We start from the raw sequence: 21,698 nt of genomic DNA on the forward strand, positions 1-21,698 counted from the left end.
TCCGTCAACATCGCCTTCATGCTTTTACATGCTTTATACATTTCTACCAAATGTGAGTGTTGAATTCGTATTTTTAATAAAATCACCACTTTTTTAAACGGTATCACGCTATGTCAGCTCCCTTTGTTACATGATACCCTTCCTGTGACAATATGTTTCCACGTTTATTGAAACTCCTGAAGCCTTCAGTTAACATCTAATGACCGTTTAAGGTTGACCGACTGACCGAGTTCCAGGACCTGCTGTCTCCCATTGAGTGGTTTGAACCCAACAAGCCTTGTTGACTTGGGTGGTATACGCCCCGCCAAGTCAAAACCATCCGGTAAGCCTCCTCCCTCTTTCACGGTGGTGATGTTTACTTCTATTATGATTGAAGTTTGTGCTATTATGTCACTTAGATGTTTGTATCACATATAATTCTATGCTATTATGTCACTTATATGTTTATATTACATATAACTTTATCACTTTTTTTTTTGCAACCTTAGCGCTGCACTTTATACTTTATACTTTATTTAATATGTTGATTGTTGGCATGTTTTGAAATATCTGTTGTAGTTTGTTATTAATGTTTACTGCATTTGCCGTCTAATCGCTTATATATATATATATATATATATATATATATATATATATATATATATATATATATATATATATATATATATATAAAAAAAAAAACTCAGAAATCCTCACTTTGAGCAGTTTGTCACTTACTTCTAATTGATCCAAAACACTGTAAACATTGCTTTTAATCTGGTGAGGATTATGGCTTCAGAAGCCATTAATTCTAGCACACGACATGTACCTGAAAACTGACATAAAATATGGCTAAGTCATATTTCTGTTTAAAGATCTGAAGAATTTTAATGTTGTTTATACTACTCCTAAACTGCTTACATAGTTTATCAAATAGATTGGTGTTCTCAATTTATAGTACTGTTCTGTGATTACCTTGCAAAAGTACTTTCATCTGCGTGCTATATATGTCTTCACATTCAATAAAACATGTACCATTTCCTAAGCAACACAACTAAATCAATTGGCTCTCTTATGGTAAACCTTACAAGGAACTTTTTTATTTTAGGAAGCTAAATAATTCAAAAACGACATTGTTTCTCAGAAAGAAAGAAAGAAAGAAAGAAAGAAAGAAAGAAAGAAAGAAAGAAAGAAAGACAAAGGGAAAAAGGAAAAAGAGAAGAAAAAGAAGAGAGGAGGGACATGGTGCATCACTCATATTAATGGGCGATGTCCCACTTGTGGTTCAATCCCTTGGGGATTCAACTTAAAAATCCAAAAAGAGCTCTCTTCTGCTGAGAATCGAGATGGAATTACCTCCCCTCTTGGGAGGGTCAATCTTCTTTATAATTTGTACTCTTAAAGACCTTAGGTTTGATCCATGGTGATGTACAAAATGTTTTGCTACATTTGTGTTCTTTTGAATATTGTTATTGGATAGGTGATCCCTCATGGGATCTCATAGTCATCTGGTAGTTCATGTTGTACGTTACAACTGTGGAGGAGATGACATACAATTGACCAGTTGTTTAATCAGAAAAAAACTATAATTTGCGCTTGAAACGACCATACTGTGGCTGCAACAGGAATCTTTACTGCTTGATGTGGTTGACACTAACAGAAGAGCGGCCTGAATTTATTACATATGAGGAGCAGAACTGTGTCAGACAATTGTAAACACAGCCAAAAGCTGCACAAGCATCAGAATTTATATGGCTGTGTCATCTCTAAGCCAGCATTTCAGTTCAGCAAGTAAATGTTTATGCAAAAAAGAGGGGGGGAGGGTGGGACTTTAGATGAGGTGCGTGGGGTAGAGCCAGACAAAACCATATACATATGTAAAAAATTGTATTCTTTATTAGACCAAAGATAGGGCATGGATCAACTCATATAAACGCATAATAGCACATTGGCATATAAAATACAAAGTTTCAACATACATATTAAGGATAGCCACCAACATGACACAGAAAGTAAATATTATACATCACAGTCCCTCAAATAGAGTAGGCATAACATTATGTCAGGGTGATAGAGCAATAAAAACCATGTGGAATCATAAATATGAGATGGATGCATCAAAATAAGCTCAATGACATTTCATGGACTTCTATCCACTCATCAGGAGCAAGTGCATCCATGTACTAAAAGGGGATAAAAAAATCACCATTATAGTTTAATATAACCACAGACTGGAGGGGCTCTTATGTGAGTACTTTCAGTTATGGCCGTTTATTTGTTCATCATCATCTTTAATCCCTCTAATCCCTCTACCCCTCGAGCTTATTTTGATGCATCCATCTCATATTTATGATTCCAGATGGTTTTTATTGCTCTACCACCCTGACATAATGTTATGCCTACTCTATTTGAGGGACTGTGATGTATAATATTTACTTTCTGTGTCATGTCTATCCTTAATATATATGTTGATACTTGTATTTTATATGCCAATGTGCTATTATGCGTTTATATGGGTTGATCCATGCCCTATCTTTGGTCTAATAAAGAATACAATTTTTAAAATATGTATATGGTTTTGTCTGGCTCTACCCCACGCACCTCATCTAAGGTCCCCCCCCCCCCTCTTTTTTGCATAAGCAACCAGGGGTGGAGGCGCAATATTCCCCGCTGTGTCTCATTTAAAGTCCCAAAAATATTCCCTTTTTTCTTTGATACTGATTAGGGATGGAGATGTGTGTGGTTCAAGAGCCTTCACTTCCTTGTATCTGACCCCTAGTGGTCAAGTCACCATATACCACATTGAACACAGGTGATTTTCATGGACACACTGCTGCTGTAATTGTCTCTACTCCTTTGAGCTGAGTTGGTTCAGTGTGTTCTGCAGCCGACAGGTTGGCCAGTGTTTTGTTTGCACTGGAGCTGCTATGCATGCTGCATGCTTTCCCTCTCCCCTCCTTCCCACACATTATGGGGATGGGGGATTGGGCTGGCGATTTCACTGTGCATCGGTGCCACACCTTCCACTCCATGCGTGCGACGCCCAGTGGGCGTCCCTTCACGCAGGTGTGTGCTATTTCAGCTTGGCTGACACATGGTGAGTAGGTCTGGCTGCTGCCCTGCTGTCTCTCCCTTGTCATGCCAGTGTGACGCTGGATGGGACCCTGGCCGTTGGGCTCACCCTGCAGTTCCCCCTCAGTGACCTTTTCTCAGCAGTCCCACATTGCACTCCATTTTTGGTTCATATCCCATTAGGACCTACATGGGTAAATACATAGCAAGCTCTTGATTTATTCTTAAATTCCTCTATAACAAACATTACTAATATTTCTTTACTCCAGTTTTCATTAATTTCTCCTAATTTCAGGAATCTCATCTCCTCTTCCCTATTCTTACTATATGGACACCCTATTTTTTCATTCTGTTCACTTTGTTGATATGCTCCACAATGTACTTCTATACTGTGGTGATGGGTCTACTCTATATGACATTTCTTTTTATTTATACCAATATGGTAATAAACCACTTACTTTATTGTATATAATACAGAAATCCCATCCACAGTTACATCAAGATTTTTCGATACACACTTTTTTTTTGGGGGGGGGGACTGCGTGTGTGCTCCTGATCCATGCTTGGGTCCTTTCCTCAGCTCCCGTGCTGGACATAATTATCTGGCTGACCTCCGGCAGGTGGTATCGCATGGCCTAGTTTCAGCTCTTATGTGAGTACTTTCAGTTATGGCGGTTTATTTGTTCATCATCATCTTTAATCCCTCTACCCCTCCAGTCTGTGGTTATATTAAACTATAATGGTGATTTTTTTTTATCCCTTTAGAGTACATGGATGCACTTGCTCCTGATGAGTGGATAGAAGTCCACGAAACGTCGTCAAGCTTATTTTGATGCATCCATCTCATATTTATGATTCCGGATGGTTTTTATTGCTCTACCACCCTGACATAATGTTATGCCTACTCTATTTGAGGGACTGTGATGTATAATATTTACTTTCTGTGTCATGTTGGTGACTATCCTTAATATGTATGTTGATACTTTGTATTTTAAATGCCAATGTGCTATTATGCGTTTATATGGGTTGATCCATACCCTATCTTTGGTCTAATAAAGAATAAAATTTTTTACATATGTATATGGTTTTGTCTGGCTCTACCACACGCACCTCATGTAAAGTCCCCCCCTCCCCCCCCTCTTTTTTGCATAAGCAACCAGGGATGTAGGCGCAATATTCCCTGTTGCGTCTCATTTAAAGTCCCAAAAATATTCCCTTTTTTCTTTGATAGCAAGTAAATGTTTGGCTGATGCCTGAACAAAGACACTGCCATCCTTTTGGAGAGAAAAGTAAATACACTATATTGTCAAAAGTATTGGAAAACCTGCCTTTACACGGCCGTGAACATTAAATTTCATGTGTGTGTAAAGGCAGGCGTCCCAATACTTGGTAATATAGTGTATATTATAGGGATTATAAGGGAGAGTACTGTGATGTCTTTGAGAGATAATACACTTCTGTAAGTTAAACATACACACTTGCATTCCCTTGAAAAATATACCATCTCAATATTGTATGTGCACATGCAGTTTCATTTTGTACAGATTGACTAAACATCGACAGCCTCCTGTTTTGTTTAGTTAAGATTAAAGCGGAGTTCCACCCATTTCTGTGTTTATTAAAGTCAGCAGCTACAAAAAGTGTAGCTGCTGACTTTTAATATACAGACACTCACCTGTCCCATGGTCCAGCGATGCGGCCGGCCGTAGCCTGGCTTCTCTCCTTCTCCTCTCTGCGGTGCCGGCATTGCAAGTGTGGGTACCCGGCTGTGTCAGCTTGCGACTTCACAGCCTGGTGCGCGAGTCGCGTTGCGCATTCTGTATGGTCGGGCAATCTTCTGGGACCTGTGACATGTCCCAGAAGATTGCAGGTAGGAGAAATTCTGCTCAGTGCCGCAGCACCATGAGCAGAAGTGGGGGCTGGGTATCTGTCAAAACTAGGTACCCGCTCCCCCCCCCAAAAAAAAATTACATGCCAAATGTGGCATGTCAGGGGGTCAGGAGTCCTTAAAGCGGAAGTTCCAATTTTGGGTGGAACTCCGCTTTAAACTGTGGTAATGCCACTTGTCTGATATGATTGAGGTGTACAAAAGTAGAAGCTGATACTTTTGGTAATATAGTGTATCTCTTTAAAGGAGAAACATTTTGTTCCCAATCAAACAATAAACGTTTTGGCCACCCTTCGTTTTTGAGATTTATACTGTGACAAAAGTTCTATGACGAATAATTTTCAGTGGGGTCCTGTAAGCTCAAAAGAGATATTTTAGGATGACGTGGAATACCTTAGCTGCTATTTCTGTATTCTTCATTGTTACTTTATTCTAAAAACGTTACATTTACAACTCCAAATTTTCTCATATAAATATGTTTTAGAAATATATTTAGAAACATATATATATATATATATATATATATATATATATATATATATATATATATATATATATATATATATATATATATATATATATATATATATATATATGTATGTATTTTTATTTTTTCTACAGCATTACGCAGAGCTTGTAAGACCAATTAACCAAATGCACAGATGAACTACACATGTGGGAACCATTTTACAGCTCTAATAATTTATAATTTTGTACAACCAGATTCTTGACCTCCAGTGCAACATCAACCTGGGCTGGTCAATACAGCAGTGCTTCACTGCTGGGGATTACAGGACACTGATATTATTATGCTACTCACTGTAGGTGCATTTAAAAATAAATGTAACAATTTTAATAAATTACATAATTGCATCTACTGTTTTTTTTTTGTTTTTTTTTTTAATATATCCTTGAAGTTCAGCTTTAAATACCTATTCTCTACTTACCTGTCCACAGCTACTGCCACCAATGTGAATACAGATGCAGACACAGAAATTCCTTGAACCATGCCACTCATTTTGCAGATCGTATTGCCAAATGGCCAACCTGTTCAGAAACCAAAAAGCACTTTAGAGTGTGAACAATCCATTAAATGAGAAAGAACATTTAAGGTGACACTTGCAAACGCATTACAGGATTAAGTATTCTTTCATAAACAGCATTTTGCACATAACCTTGATGCCAGGAAACACTAAAGCTTCTAAATCCCGTTTTAATGACAATAACCTTGTGTAAGTGCTACAAATGGTTTTCATTAAATGTTTCTCAAAACATATACAGGAACACTAATAGTAGACTTGTCTTTATTTGATTTACATTTATGTACATATTACATCAGCCTATACGTTTAATAAGGGCTTCAATTTAATTTATGTTTATTATGATTTTAAAATCTAAATCTACAAGTAGCGTACAGTATTTGCAACAACAAATATGTTCTTGTAGCTTATTTTAAATGAATAAAATAATTTCCTTCACTATGTGTGTGTGGAAAAAAATCCTCAGTGCAGTATGCATAATTACTATGTAGACCTAAAATGCAAATACATTTTCCAGCTTGGGAACTTTTTTCCCATTGAAATAGCATGCAGGTCAGTCTATATCTATTTTTGCCTTTCATCCATTCATTGTTGTAAATATCCAATACTATCCACTCAATTCCCAATTATTCCTATAGATGTTAACACTATGAAATAAGTCCTTTAATTGAAACATAAAGGTAGATAAATGTATGCTCCCTAGGATGTGACGCGCTTTGTCAATTTCAATTTTTTTTTTTTTTTTTTTATTATTATCTATCTTTGTTTTCATTTTTATTTTTATTTGAGTTTTATCAATTACTATTACCCATTATGATTGTGTTGATTCTGATTATTATTACTATGGTTATGATTACTATGATGATTATAATTATTATTATCCTTTAACTCTCGACATGATTTTTAGGGTTTTCTATAAGTATCATAAAATATAAACATTTTTATTTTGTTACATTTTTGCTTTTATGTCTCCTCGTATATACAGTATTGTTTATTGTGTATTTCTCTCAAGTTGATCTGATAGCTCTGAAGAAGGGGGAATCCTTTCCCCAAAACACGTTGGCTTTTATGTACTTGTTGATATTATGAAAAAATACCTTTTAAACTACCTTCAAATCTGCATTCTTTTGGACAACGAATGCTTCTTCCTTCCTACTTCTCCAAGTCTAAAATTTAAAAGGAAACATACATGCAACGACTGGGTCCAAAAATGGGATGCACAAGTGTATAAAATACTTGGTCCCCCAGAACGTCTTGGTAAAGCACTCTCCTGTTGTTAGGTGCATCTTTATCATGATCTTAAGCAGCCCTGCTCTCTTTTTTTGTACACCCCTCTGGATTTATTAGGAGGAGAAACCCCAATTACATGAATCTGCTATAATGCAGCTAGAAAGTTAAAGCTAAACTCCATAAATTGGAAAACATCTACCCTTGCACTGGGGCCACCCTGCAATGCAAAGGTTACTGATTATTCTGAGGTCAGCATCTCCAACTGTTGGATAAAAGAGGAATATGGGCGTTTGCCCTATGACCAAGAAAATGACTATTTGATACAGTCCCTTGTTGACCCACCATTGAAATTCAAGAGGGTGTAGGCTAGGTGGAAATGAGGGTTTATGGAATATTGGTGCTATAGAAGTGTGTGGGGACTGAAGCAGGGTCAAACTACAAGAAGATTGCCATAATTGCAGACAGTGGGCGAGTGTTGGACCCACAGGAACGCTTTTCATTGTTGAGGAGGAATCCACATCAAAAGATCTATGGGCAGTGGAGTGCACACCTGTGCTTTTAGAGTAACCCACTCCGGCATGAATGTTATAGAATAGATTTGAGTCAATTGGGCCATCTGTGCTGCCCTATAATATTTTTTAAGATCTGGGACCCCCACCCCCCAGACTCTCTTCATGTATAAAGTGTATGCCAAGCCAGTCTGTGGCCCTTGGGACCTCAAACAAACTTTAGCACCTGGGCTTGAAATTTATGAAGCTCAGTAGCCAGGATTGCTACTGTCAAGATGCGAAAATAATATAAAATTCTAGGTAACAGTACTATTTTAATGGAGGCAATTCTACCCATCCAGGATAAAGCATAGGAAGACCACATCTCCACTTCCAGTAATAACAGTTCAAAAACACGCAAATAATTTGCTTTGTAGAGCGATGCCATAGAGAGGGTCAATTTAATTCTAGGATAAGGGAAGGAAGCCTTTTGCCATAAGAAATTATACTGATGTATAAGGCTCTGAAGGGCATCCTCATCCAAGTTAACATTTAAAGCTTCAAATTTATCCCAATTAACCATTAGGTCCGATATGCGGCCAAAATGTCTCAACAGCTCCAGTAATGATGGAAAGGAAGTGTGTAGTGAGATGAGGAAAAGCAGTATGTCATCTGCAAACAATGCACATTTATGTTGTTCGCAGGATCAGTGTATTCTGACAGCAGAGGAGTCCTGCTTTCAGAATACAATGGTGCAGCTGTGAGGATTCCTTCATCCACCGTTCTTTTTTTTTTTTTTTTTTCTTTTTTTTTTTTACTATTTGGCCCTCTGGCTGAACGAAAAAAAAAAAAAGATTAATTTAAGGGCAGCCTAATGACCCATACACACAATCAGAAAATCGTAGGAAAAATACCACTTTCAAAGCAATCGTATGATAATCTGATGGTTAGTACAGAGCTTTCGAGAGCCGATCAGTTCATCTGATATTATCCGATTGGACAAGCATGAAAATTATTCTCGTACTATACCAGATCGTACGATTTTCATTTAATTAGTACAGTTGTTGTTTGAAATTACAATACAAACACACTACAACACATTACATCACTTTTGAGTTTTTAATCTGTCGTAACTTTAGTAAACTCTTCATTTTCTATATGAGATTAGCATGCAAAAAAAAGACCATTCGTCTGATAATTGTATCGTGTGTACCAGGCATTAGTCCTTGTTGATTTTGCCAGAAATCTTGTGGGCTGATAACTTTCTGTTTTCTCTGCCTGTGTTGCTGTTTTATTAGTTAGCATTGTTCCCAACTCCTTCTATGAACTATAAAACACCTGTCCTTTACTATGGAGAAGAGGAAGGAGTGTTCTGTAGTCCTAAACCACTTCCCGCTCTAAACAACACTGCTCCCTCATAGATACAGTACAGTAAGTGAGCGGTGTCACCCTAGGAAACGATCATCAGGTGAAAATAAAGGACGAAAGACTAAAGAAGAAAACAAATGCAACCATTACAACTAAGGACTGGTAAGCTGAATATATTACATTTTTGCTTTTGAGTTTAGATGCACTTTGAGTTATTAAAGCGGGATTCCGGCCAGCGAAAATTTTTTTTTAAAGTCAGCAGCTACAAACACTGTAGCTGCTGACTTTAAATAAGTAGACTTATCTGTCCTGGGTGCCCGCAATGTCGGCCGCCTGAAGCCGACCCGTTCCTCGGCTCTCGGGTCCCGGCACCGCCATCCTAAGTAAGGGAAAGAGGCAGTGGAGCCTATCGGCTTCACTGCCAGTTTCCTACTGCGCATGCGCAAGCGGCGCTGCGCTCTGTGAATGGCGCCGTGGTTTTCTGGGAACACACACAGTTCCCAGAAGGCAACGGGGCCGCTCACCGAGAAGCAGGACACGCCGCGGAATAGGAAGAGGCAGATTAGGAAGACTGCCTAGCAACAAGGGTTTCAGGTAAATAAAAACATTTTTTCACATTTTTAAAACATTTTTTTAAAGCTTTTTGGTGCAATTTTTCTTTTAGGGTGGCCCACAACTTTAAGTTCTGTAAATAGGTAGCTTTTCATTGCCAAATGAGCTAAACTAGACTGTGAAGCATGTTGGACATTAGGGATGAGCCGAACACCCCCCCCCCCCCCGGTTCGGTTCGCAGCAGAACTTGCGAACAGGCAAAAAATTTGTTCAAACACCGTTAAAGTCTATGGGACATGAACATGAATAATCAAAAGTGCTCATTTTAAAGGCTTATATGCAAGTTATTGTCATAAAAAGTGTTTGGGGACCTGGGGGGTGTCTATAGTATGCCTGTAAAGGGGCGCATGTTTCCCGTGTTTAGAACAGTCTGACAGCAAAATGACATTTCAAAGGAAAAAAAAATGAATTGTCGGTCCGACAATATATATAAAAGTTCATTGATAAAAACTGCATGGGATTGCCCCACAGGGGAACCCCAAACCAAAATAAAAAAAAATGCATGGGGGGCCCCCCAAAATTCCATACCAGGCCCTTCAGGTCTGGTATGGATATTAAGGGGAACCCCACGCCAAAATTAAAAAAAAAACGGTGTGGGGGTCCCCCTCAAAATCCATACCAGACCCTTCAGGCTACCCCAAAGCACCCTCCCCATGTTGAGGGCATGTGGCCTGGTACGGGCGCTCTCCCCCCCCTCTTTTCCTGCGGCCTGCCAGGTTGCGTGCTTGGATAAGGGTCTGGTATGGATTTTCGGGGGGACCCCTACTCCATTTTTTTTTAAATTTTGGCGCGGGGTTTCCCTTAAAATCATACCAGACCTGAAGGGTCTGGTATGGATTTTGAGGGGGACCCCCACATCATTTTTTTTTTAAATTTGGCATGGGGCTCCCCTTAATATCCATACCAGACCTGAAGGGCCTGGTATGCAATTTAGGGATACCTCGACACATTTTTTTTTTTTTAATTTTGGTTCGGGGTTCCCCTTAATATTCATACCAGACCCAAATGGCCTGGTAATGGACTGGAGGGATCCCATGCCATTTTTTTCAATTACTTCTTTTATCTGTATTGCCGGGACCGACAATTCATTATAGCAGCGAGTACTTTTAAATGACTTTTTTACCTTTAGAAATGTCATTTTGGGCAGGGACTGTTCTAAACACGGGAAACATGCGCCACTTTACAGGCATACTATAGACACCCCCCAGGTACGAAATTTAAAGGAATATTTCACTTTTATTGTTTCACTTTAAGCATTATTAACCACTTGACAACTGGGCACTTAAACCCCCTTCCTAACCAGACCAATTTTCAGCTTTTGGTGCTCTCACATTTTGAATGTTAATTACTCAGTCATGCAACACTGTATCTATATGAAATTTTTGTCCTTTTTTTCACACAAATGGAGCTTTCTTTTGGTGGTATTTAATCACCGCTGGGTTCTTTATTTTTTGCGCCATAAAAGAAAAAAGACCGAAAAATCTGTAAAAAAATACATTTTTCTTCATTTCTGTTATAATATTTTGCAAATTAGTAATTTTTCTTCATATATTTTGGCCAAAATTTATACCGCTACATATCTTTGGTAAAATTAACCCAAATCGGTGGATATTATTTGGTCTTTGTGAAAGTTATAGAGTCCAAAAGCTATGGTGCGAATATCTGAAAATTGATCACACCTGAATTACTGACGGCCTATCTCATTTCTTGAGACCCTAACATTCCAGAAAAGTACAAATACCCCCCAAATGACCCCTTTTTGGAAAGAAGACATTCCAAGGTATTTAGAAAGATGCATGGTGAGTTTTTTGAAGTTGTCATTTTTTTCCCATAATTCTTTGCAAAATCAAGGTTCATTGTCATATTAGCAGGTTATTTCTCACACACCGCATATGCATACCACAAATTACACCCCAAAACACATTCTGCTATTACTCCCGAGTACGGCAATACCACATGTGTGAGACTTTTACACAGCGTGGCCACATACAGAGGCCCAACATGCAGGGGAGCACCTTCAGGCGTTCTGGAGCACCCAGGCCAATTCTGACATTTCTCTCCTACATGTAAAAATCATCATTTATTAGCTAGAAAATTACATAGAACCCCAAAACATTATATATGTTTTTTTAGCAAAGACCCTAGAGAATACAATGGCGGTCGTTGCAACTTTTTATCTCACACGGTATTTGCGCAGCAATTTTTTTAACGCGTTTTTTTTGTGCTTTACAAAAACCAAAACAGTAAAGTTAGCCTAATGTTTTTGCATAATGTGAAAGATGAAGTTACACCAAGTAAATAGATACCCAACATGTCACCTTTCAAAATTGCACGCGCTTGTGGAATGGCGCCAAACTTTGCTACTCAAAAATCCCCATAGGCGACGCTTTAAAATTTTTTACTGGTTACATGTTTTGTGTTACAGAGGAGGTCTAGGGCCAAAATTATTGCTCTCGCTCTACCGATCGCAGCGATACCTCACATGTGTGGTTTGAACACCGTTTTCATATGTGGGCGGGACTTACGTATGCGTTCGCTTCTGCATGCGAGCACACAGGGACAGGGGCGCTTTAAAAATTTTTTTTTTTTTTTTATTGTTCATTTTACTTTATTTATTTTAGTTTGATGCTTTTTTCCAAAAAAAAAAAAAATTTGACCACTTTTATTCCTATTACAAGGAATATAAACATCCTTGTAATAGGAATATGGCATGACAGGTCCTCTTTACAGTGAGATATGGGGTCAATAAGACCCCACATCTCACCTCTAGGCTGGGAAGCCTGAAATTAAAAAAAAAAAAAAAGATCCTGGCTTCGATCGTAGCGGTGAGTCGGTAGAAGCTTGGGAGGGGGGACATCCCCTCTCGCCTCCCATAAGAACGATCAAGCAGTGGAACAGCTGCTATGATCATTCTCATGGTGTAGGGAATTGCCGGCTGAAAAAGCTGATATCTGAATGATGCCTGTAGCTGCAACCATCATTCAGATATCTCCGCACAAAGTCAAGGACGTTGTATGACGGCCGGCGGGCGGGAAGTGGTTAAAACGCTTTTTTTTTTTTTAACACAAAGTTGTCCATTTATACAATTTTTCTACCACATAACATGTACATACCAAAAATGACACCCCAAAATAGATTCTCCTGCTCCTCCTGAGTACGGCGATACCACATGTGTGAGACTTCCACAGCCTGGCCACATACAGAGGGCGAGTACAGCTGAGCATGGCTCAGCATGGCAGGGTATGGCGGGGTATTGCGGAGTATGGCGGGGTATTGCGGAGTATGGCGGGGTATGGCAGGGTATTGTGGAGTATGGCGGGGTATGGCGGGGTATGGCGGAGTATGGCGGAGTATGGCGGGGTATGGCGGAGTATGGCGGGGTATGGCGGGGTATTGCGAGGTATGGCGGAGTATGGCGGGGTATGGCGGGGTATGGCGGAGTATGGCGGGGTATTGCGGAGTATGGCGGGGTATGGCAGAGTATGGCGGGGGCATGGCAGAGTATGGCGGGGGCATTGCAGAGTATGGCGGGGTATGGCAGAGTATGGCGGGGGCATGGCAGAGTATGGCGGGGGCATTGCAGAGTATGGCGGGGGCATGGCAGAGTATGGTGGGGGCATTACAGAGTATGGCGGGGGCATTGCAGAGTATGGCGGGGGCATTGCAGAGTATGGCAGGGGCATTGCAGAGTATTGTGGGGGCATTGCAGAGTATTGCACAGCATTGCAGAGTATTGTGGGGGCATTGCAGAGTATTGTGGGGGCATTGCAGAGTATTGCACAGCATTGCAGAGTATTGTGGGGGCATTGCAGAGTATTGCACAGCATTGCAGAGTATTGCACAGCATTGCAGAGTATTGCACAGCATTGCAGAGTATTGTGGGGGTATTGCAGAGTATTGCACAGCATTGCAGAGTATTGCACAGCATTGCAGAGTATTGTGGGGGTATTGCAGAGTATTGCACAGCATTGCATAGTAGTGAGGGATGGCTGAGCATGGATGGATGGATGGCTGGATGTCTCTGTGCAGCGCTGTGGGCACTACACATACAGCCCACAGCGCTGCAGCCATCCATCCATCCCCCTCCCCGCTCACTGTGTACCGATCGGTACACAGGAGGGGAGGAGAGGAACCGGCGTCATCAGATGACGCCGGTCTGTTTACATGTGATCGCGCCGTCATTTGACGGCGCGATCACATGGTAAACGGCCGCGATCACCGGTAAACGGGGGCGCGCGAGAGGGGAATTCTGGGAGGATGTCATAGTACGTCCTCCCAGAGTTATCCAACCGCCCTGCAGCCGTCATTCGGCTATGGGCCGGTTGGTAAGTGGTTAAAATCACTGCTCCCAAAAAAACGGCCATTTTTAAAACTTTTTTTTTGCATTGATACATGTTCCCTGGGGAAGGACCCGGGTCCCCAAACACTTTTTATGACAATACCATGCATATAAGCCTTCTGCGAATACCCGACCAAGCATATAAGCCTCAGGCGAACACCCGATGGTCGAGTCGAACTTACGTTTGACTCGAACATCGGGGTCATCCCTACTATAGAACAATAGATTATTCTGATACTTTAAGTATTTTGTAAGGACATTTTCTTGCAAGCTATTAGGGTTCCTCCGGTACATTAAAGTGCCAGTCTGTGAAAGATCTATTAGATGGCAGAACAGCTTCCTCCCCACTGCAGTAGCTGCCACACTGACAGCGTAGCAGTGGATATTGTTGAAGTTTTGTGGACAGAGCCTGATGGGGATTGACAGACACTAGTTCCCATCATATTTCCTCCCCTTGAGATTGACAGCAGGCAGTAGGCAGATCCTTAGCCAGTAGACAGCCTGCTATTGGCTATAGAATCTGCTGGGCATAGCAAAATGATGGCTGGATGGGAGTTTTATTGTTTTGACTGGACGTCATATGACGTCCTTCAGAACAAGCCATGGTGCATGGTGATTGGTGGTGCGGTGTGTCCCTTAAACATACCACATCTCCAATCACGGTAAACAGCCTATGCCATAGACTCTTTACCATGTGATCAGCTGTGTCCAACCACTGATCACAGTGTAAATAGGAAATGCTGGTTATCGGCATTCCTCTCCTCAGGCTGACCGCGTGAGGAGTGGAGAGCTGATAAGTGGCTTTCCTCAGTCGGGACATCAGCACTGATAATCAGTGCAAGGATTATCAGTGCAGCCCCATTAGTGATGCCCACCAGTGATGCCAATCAGTGCCTATCAGTGATGCCAATCAGTGTCCATAAGTGCTGCCTTTCAGTGCCCATCAGTGTCTTCTCATTAGTGCTGCCTATTAGTGCACATCAGTGCTGCCTATCAATGCCCATCATTGCTGCCTATCAGTGCCCATCAATGCTGCATATCGGTGCCGCCTATCAGTGCCCAATAGTGCTGCATATTAGTGCCTACTCATCAGTGCCCCCTCATCAATGCAGCCTATCAGTGCCCCTCAGTGCAGCCTCATCAGCGCACATTAGTGAAGGAGAAAAGTTACTTATTTACAAAATTTTATAACAAAAACTAAGAAAAACTTTTTTTTTTCAAAATTTTCAGACTTTTTTAGTTTGTTTAGCAAAAAATAAAAAACCCAGTGCTGATTAAATACCACTAAAAGAAAAGTTCTATCTATCTCAAAAAAAAAGAAGAAAAAAATTGCAAAATGCGACAACGCTAAAAGCTGAAAAATTGCCTGGGCAGGCGGGAGGTAAAAGTGCCCAGTATTAAAGTGGTTAAAGTGGTACTTTAGTCAGAAGAAAAAGTCCTGCTAAATCACTTCAGGCTGGTCCCTTTTGCAAGTATAGATATGTACAACATTTAAAAGTAATTTTACTGTTTAAACACCAATAATGCACTCTCTCACCCTACTCTACACATGCTCAGTTGCTCTCTATTTTTAGGAAGAGTGCCAAATTTGTAGAGGCTGATCTTCTGAAAGCCTAAAGATTTGCTGCTGTTCAGGGGCTCTGGGCTTCAGCAAAATGGCAGCCTCCAGCAAGAGGAAACAGGAACAATGCTGGAGGCAATTTACAGCACACTCTCATTTTGGTAGCAGAATTATTAATGTGGAATTCCTTGCTAATGAACATTAAATGTATCCTTTTATTATTGGTAAAGTTTCACTTTAACAACCATTGACAGATGGGGAGAGGAGGAATTAGTGACAGCACACATGTAGCTCTGCTACACAGCGTACAGAGACAGACATTCTTTCTGTCAATGTAAACCAATTTATACTTGGCCTTAATTACCTATGAGTCTGTTAAGGGGGGAGAATCTGATGAGTCACAGGATCCTCTTCCTCTTTAACAGATCATATTACAGGCTATGTAATCAATGAAAGAACATTTCTCAATGGAGGAGGAGGAAGAAGGGGGAGTGTCCTCATCTGACCACCTGGACTGCTGTTCTGCCTGATGTTGTTAACATTGCAGCTCAGAAGTTCAGAGACAGGAAGAGGTTGAGTTAGTGCTGCAGTGACGATTTCCCCAGGACCAAGCTGCCTGCACAATGCGGAACATACTTCATTAGAGGTAAGTGAGGTGACTAAAACTGTCAAGATTTTTTTTTTTACCTAAACTCAATTTTTTTTACAAGCAGGAAAAATAAATATAAAACTGTGCAAATATGGTGTCAATTACCAATCACAAAACATATAATAATACACAGGAAAGAGTGGGGGGTATGCTGGTGATCTTTATAAAAATCCCATTACTTTGCCTTGAACTTGCAAGGTGGGTTACTTGAAAGAGCAAAGTAAGCTGCTCAATCAATTCATAATAAAAAGGGACATACAAAGAGCAAATCACAAGTAAAAAAGTACAAGAAAATCCTAGCATTTAGTCTGCTAGCCAGAGATACATATTTAAATGGTTTGTTAACATTTTAATAAAAACAGGGGTCTCAGTTGCATGCATTTGCAAATATGCTTTTTGTGAAAGTCACATCCCACATGATGGCATCAATGAAAAGTGTGGACCTACCGTAACCAAGCACTTTGACATATATTAAAGAAGAACATGAGAACTTGAAAATGCTTTTTTTTTTTTTTTAAAATAACAAACAGGTTTATACTTGCTTGCTCTATGCAATGGAATTGCACAGAGTGGACCTAAACCTCCTCAGCTCAGGCCCCCTGCCAACAATCCTGGCTCCTCCTCCTCTTCACCAGCGAGTGCCCCCATAGAAAGACACTTTTTGTGGGGGACACTTGTGCAGGCTCACTCCTGAGCCTCGCTGTCTACGTCTATAGACAGAGACAGCGGGACTCTGCCCTGCCCCCTGTTTGCTCATCATTGACTTTGATTGAAAGCAGTGGGAGCCAAAGGCTCCTGCTGCCTCAGCAAAGCCTATGAGACCAGGAAGTGAGCGGAGAGAAGAACTGCATATGGGCACATCGCTGGATCGAATGAAGGCTCAGGTAGGTAAAAGGAGGATGAGCAGGGGATATTGATGCCTAAACATTTTTTCCTTAATGCAAGGAATGTTTTATATCTACTCTAATAATGGGGGAATGATAGAAAATTTTGTACAGTGCACTGCCTCTGAATAGCCCATCCACATATACCTCGGAAACTAGTTATATACCAATTTTGCTGCTTACTATTTTCTTTTAGCTATTACACAATGGGAAGCTTTCAGGTGTCTTGTGCAAGTCTGGATGTTCCATGTTCTGTACCCTTAAGGATGTGTAATCAAACTGGCAGATTAAAGTGCTCTCAACCCTTTTGCTGCATGAGGTCATTTATGCCTAGAAGCTCAGGCCAAAGTCATCAGTGTCAACGTGCATTGGTTAACTTGATAAAACTCAATGACTAATATCCATACTTGAATAATTGTTATATGATTTTTGAAGGACATACAAAACTTTTATTTGGTATGCTGCTTTAAAAAAACCCTGCTCTGTTAATTTTAATTTGATAGGCTGACATATGTACAAAAATATATAAAAAAAGAGAAGTTTTCATATATTTTAAAATGATTTATATTTTTTTAAATAATGTAATTGTATCTGATAATTTCAATAATAAATAGATGACGCTTCCATATAGATTGCACGAAAGCCTGAAAGTAGAGGTGTTTATATGCAGGGAGAAGGCTTATTTTGTTAATGAAGCTTTCATCCTACATGTGATCACTATTTCACAGCTGACATAGCGAAAAAGTTGCCATGCAGAAGTTTGATAAGACTTAACGCCATACTCTGTGTATATTGATAAATTATGTTCTTTGTGGAGCTTATAATAAAGTTTATTTTCAAATCACAGTTCCAAGTTTCTTCTTAAATCGGGATTAGCCTTTCGTAAACATATTAACATGGAGATTTCAGGTCTTAGAAACCTCTGCTAAGAATTATTTTATCTATCACTCAGGGGACATTAGAGTGAATAGCAAATTGTGGATGTAAGAATGAAAAAAAAGAATAATGAATGTGGTATGTTTTGCATTGTTGACACACTTGGCTGGTCTGTATAACAAAATATTTTTTCTTAATATTAATGAAATTAAACAAATAATAGTAATTTACACAAAAAAATGCAGACCATGAAAAGTGAAGTGCTCACTTATACTGGTGGTCAGTGGAGACGTAATATCTTACATTGTTGGTAAGTGTAAAAAATACCCCTTTCATATGTGGCCAGTGATGTGCACCTTTATGCTAGTTTTAGGTGTAATGTGTAGTGTCTCATTAAACTGGTGGTCATTGAAGTGCTCCATTACATTGGTGGTCAATAGGGATGAGCCCGATGCTTGAGTCAAACGTAAGTTCGACGAATTTAGAACATTATGGGGCATTCACAGCAAATTTGAGCGCTGCTGAATGCCCCATAATGCACTGCGAGATCGCAGTGCATTGGCATCTTATGATTGGCCAAAGCATGCACCTGACCTGAATGCTTTGGTCAATCACAGCGCCCCACACTATATAAGGCTGCTGCTTACACAGCGGCCATATATAGTGTAATGAATGAAGAGAGATTAGGCAGCTTAGTTAGTGGTGTGCAGGCAGTGTATTTGATTGAGATATATATATATATATATATATATATATATATATATATATATATATATATATATATATATATATACCGTATTTATCGGCGTATAACACGCACCCCAAGTTTAGGAGGGAATTTTAAGGAATTTTAAGAAATTTAAGGAAAGGAGTAAACTTAGGAGTAAACTTTAAAGTGGAGTTCCACCCACTTTTACAACTCTTCAGCATCCCTCACTAAACTGTGCACTGTAAACGAACTGGATATTTTAATTTTTTTTTCTCAGCACTTACTGTATATCTGCTGTATTCATTTTTCACTTCCTCCTCCCTGGCCGCGGCCCATCGCATCATTTCCTGTTTGCAATACCTTCTGGGAAAGGGCGGCAACTTCCTCTGACACAGCCATTGCTATGGAAACCTGACCTGAAACCTATTACGCTGCTTGTGCTGCACTGAGCATGTGCGAGATCTGCAAGGATGAGATCCAGGAAGAAATACAGTCTGGCTTCAGATGCCCAGACTTAAGATGGCCACGGCTTACTGTAAGTTTATAAAATAACAAACTACTGCTATAAACTAACAAAACAGACCTTAGTTTACAGACTAACTTTATTAGAATACATTAAGCTTGTGTATTATAGGGGTATTTTTATTTAAAAAGTATAATTTTGGCCGGAACACCACTCTAAGGAAGAAAAACTTACATTAAAATGCCCATCAATGCAGCATTATCGGTGTCCATCTGCAGCCTTGTCAGTGTCAGTGCAGCCTTGCCCCAGTGTTCATTGCAGCCTTGTCAGTGCAGCCTTGTCAGTGCAGCTTTGCCCCAGTGCAGCCTTTTCAGTGCAGCCTTGTCAGTGCAGCTTCGCCCCAGTGCAGCCTTGCCCCAGTGCAGCCTTGCCCCAGTGCAGCTTTGCCCCAGTGCATCCTTGTGTGATCGCCGCCGACATACACAGCTGTGTGTAAATTCAAATATGGCGCCGAGACTGCAGGGATTCGTCGGAGCTGAGATACACATACCCGAGTGTCCTCTGCTTTTTTCGGCACCGCTCACAGTCATGCCCAGTCCTGCCCTATGATGGACATAACACAGGTCCAATGGCGGGACTGGGCGGGACTGTGAGCGGCGCCGAAAAAAGCAGAGGACACTCGGGTATGTGTATCTCGGCTCCGACGAGTCCCTGCAGTCTCTGCGCCATATTTGAATTTACACACAGCTGTGTATGTTGGCGGCGATCGCCGCGATCGCTCCGATCGGAACAAAAGTGGCGGGGATCAGCCTATAACACGCACCCACGATTTTCCCCTGATTTTAAGGGGAAAAAAGTGCGTGTTATATGTCGATAAATACGGTATATATATATATATATATATATATATATATATATATTTACTCTGCATTTAGTGTAGATTAGATATTCAGTGTACAATCTATATTCAGTCAGTACAGGCAGTGTTTTTGATATATATACAGCCTAGTATATACTCTGCATTTTATATAATATAGTGTATTGAAGTGGTTAAGGAGAACCCTGTGGCAACATTTAAAAAAAATGGCGTGGGGGTCCCCCCAAAATCCATACCAGGCCCTTCAGGTCTCGTATGGATTTTAAGGGGAACCCCACACCAAAATTTAAAAAACACTGGTTCAAAAGGGTTAATCTAGAAGATTAGAAAACACATTCAGTGTTTCTGCAAATCCTGTACTGAGGTACAACAAGCAGATTTAGAGAAACACAGACATAATGACAGAACAAAAGGCCCTTAAACAAGAGTGGAATTATTACATGCTTGCATGCAGAACTATTTTTTTTCTATAGGGGTTGTAAACTGTCATGTTTTTTAACCTTAATGCATCCTATGCATTAAGGTAAAAAACTTCTGCCACTTACCGGCCCCCTAGCCCCCCCGTTTTACTCACCTGAGCCCATTCGTTCCCTTGGTGGAGATGCGCTGTACCTCTCTACCCGGGGGTTCTCGGCTCTTGATTGGATAGATTGATAGCAGGGCAGCCATTGTCTCCCGCTGCTGTCAAACAAATCCAATGACGCGGGCACTGGGGGGGTCGGGGCTGTCTATGGATGCAAAAGCTGGATGCAGTAGCGCGACCGCAAGGTAACCCCCAGGGAGAGCGCTTATCCTAGGGAGTTTACCGATGCACGGAAGAGCCGCGAGCTCCATTGGAGGATCCCAGAAGACGAGGATCGGGGCCACACTGTGCAAAACGAACTGCACAGTGGAGGTAAGTATGATATGCTTGTTATTTTAAAAAAAGAAAAAACAAGGGTTTACAACCCCTTTAATTAAACTCATCAATTGTATCCCAAATGAAAGCTCACACTAAAAATGTATTATTAAATGTTATTAAATTGTTATTTAAATATACTAATGTTGTTTTTTGCATTGTGCCCCCATTGATAGGGCACCTGCTGGAGATGGAGCAGACAGCATGGGCGAGGTACAACAGAAGTGGAGTTAAGGCACCCCTCTGTGCAATACCATTGCACAGAGCAGGTAAGTATAGCATCTATTTTATTTTTAATAAACACATAGGCTTCACAACAACTTTAAGCCTATCACTTGATTCACCAGCTAATATAAAGCAGAACTAAACTCTGCTATTTTTTTCAGCCATTAAATCTGCCATCATTTTATCTTAGCTTTTATTTGATCTGCAACTGCCATTGTGCTGCATATGTGATCAGTTATGACACCAGCTATTTTATTATTTGAAGTTTGGTTGAGAGCACAAGCAGATGTGGCAGTTAGCAATCCCAGCATGCCTTGAATGTTACTGTTTTTTGAAACCCTTATATCAATGAGTTTAGTTACACTTTGAAATGCAATCAACACTACAGTAAGTAAAGGGTATTAAGAAAATGCAAGCAAACTGAGGGGATTATTAAAAACTTTGTCTCATCTTTGTGGAATCCACTTTCAATTTTAATTTTTTTAAAACTGTGTGGAAAGAATGAAAGATAGAAGCTGTTTGGTTCCTATGGACAATGGT

At 40.3% G+C, this 21,698-nt stretch overlaps 1 protein-coding gene across 3 annotated transcripts in view; it reads right to left on the reverse strand.

Moving 5' to 3' along the window:
- NPFFR2 (neuropeptide FF receptor 2) overlaps positions 1-21,698 on the reverse strand; it is a 358,456-nt gene that overhangs the window by 22,137 nt on the left and 314,621 nt on the right. For all 3 annotated transcript variants that reach the window (XM_073600559.1, XM_073600550.1, XM_073600568.1), the window contains one exon: positions 5,887-5,986. In XM_073600559.1, the coding sequence (XP_073456660.1) occupies positions 5,887-5,986 (100 nt within the window). The remainder of the gene's footprint in view (positions 1-5,886; positions 5,987-21,698) is intronic.

The sequence above is a fragment of the Aquarana catesbeiana genome, linkage group LG01, assembly GCF_042186555.1.
Source record: "Aquarana catesbeiana isolate 2022-GZ linkage group LG01, ASM4218655v1, whole genome shotgun sequence".
Lineage (NCBI taxonomy): Eukaryota > Metazoa > Chordata > Amphibia > Anura > Ranidae > Aquarana > Aquarana catesbeiana.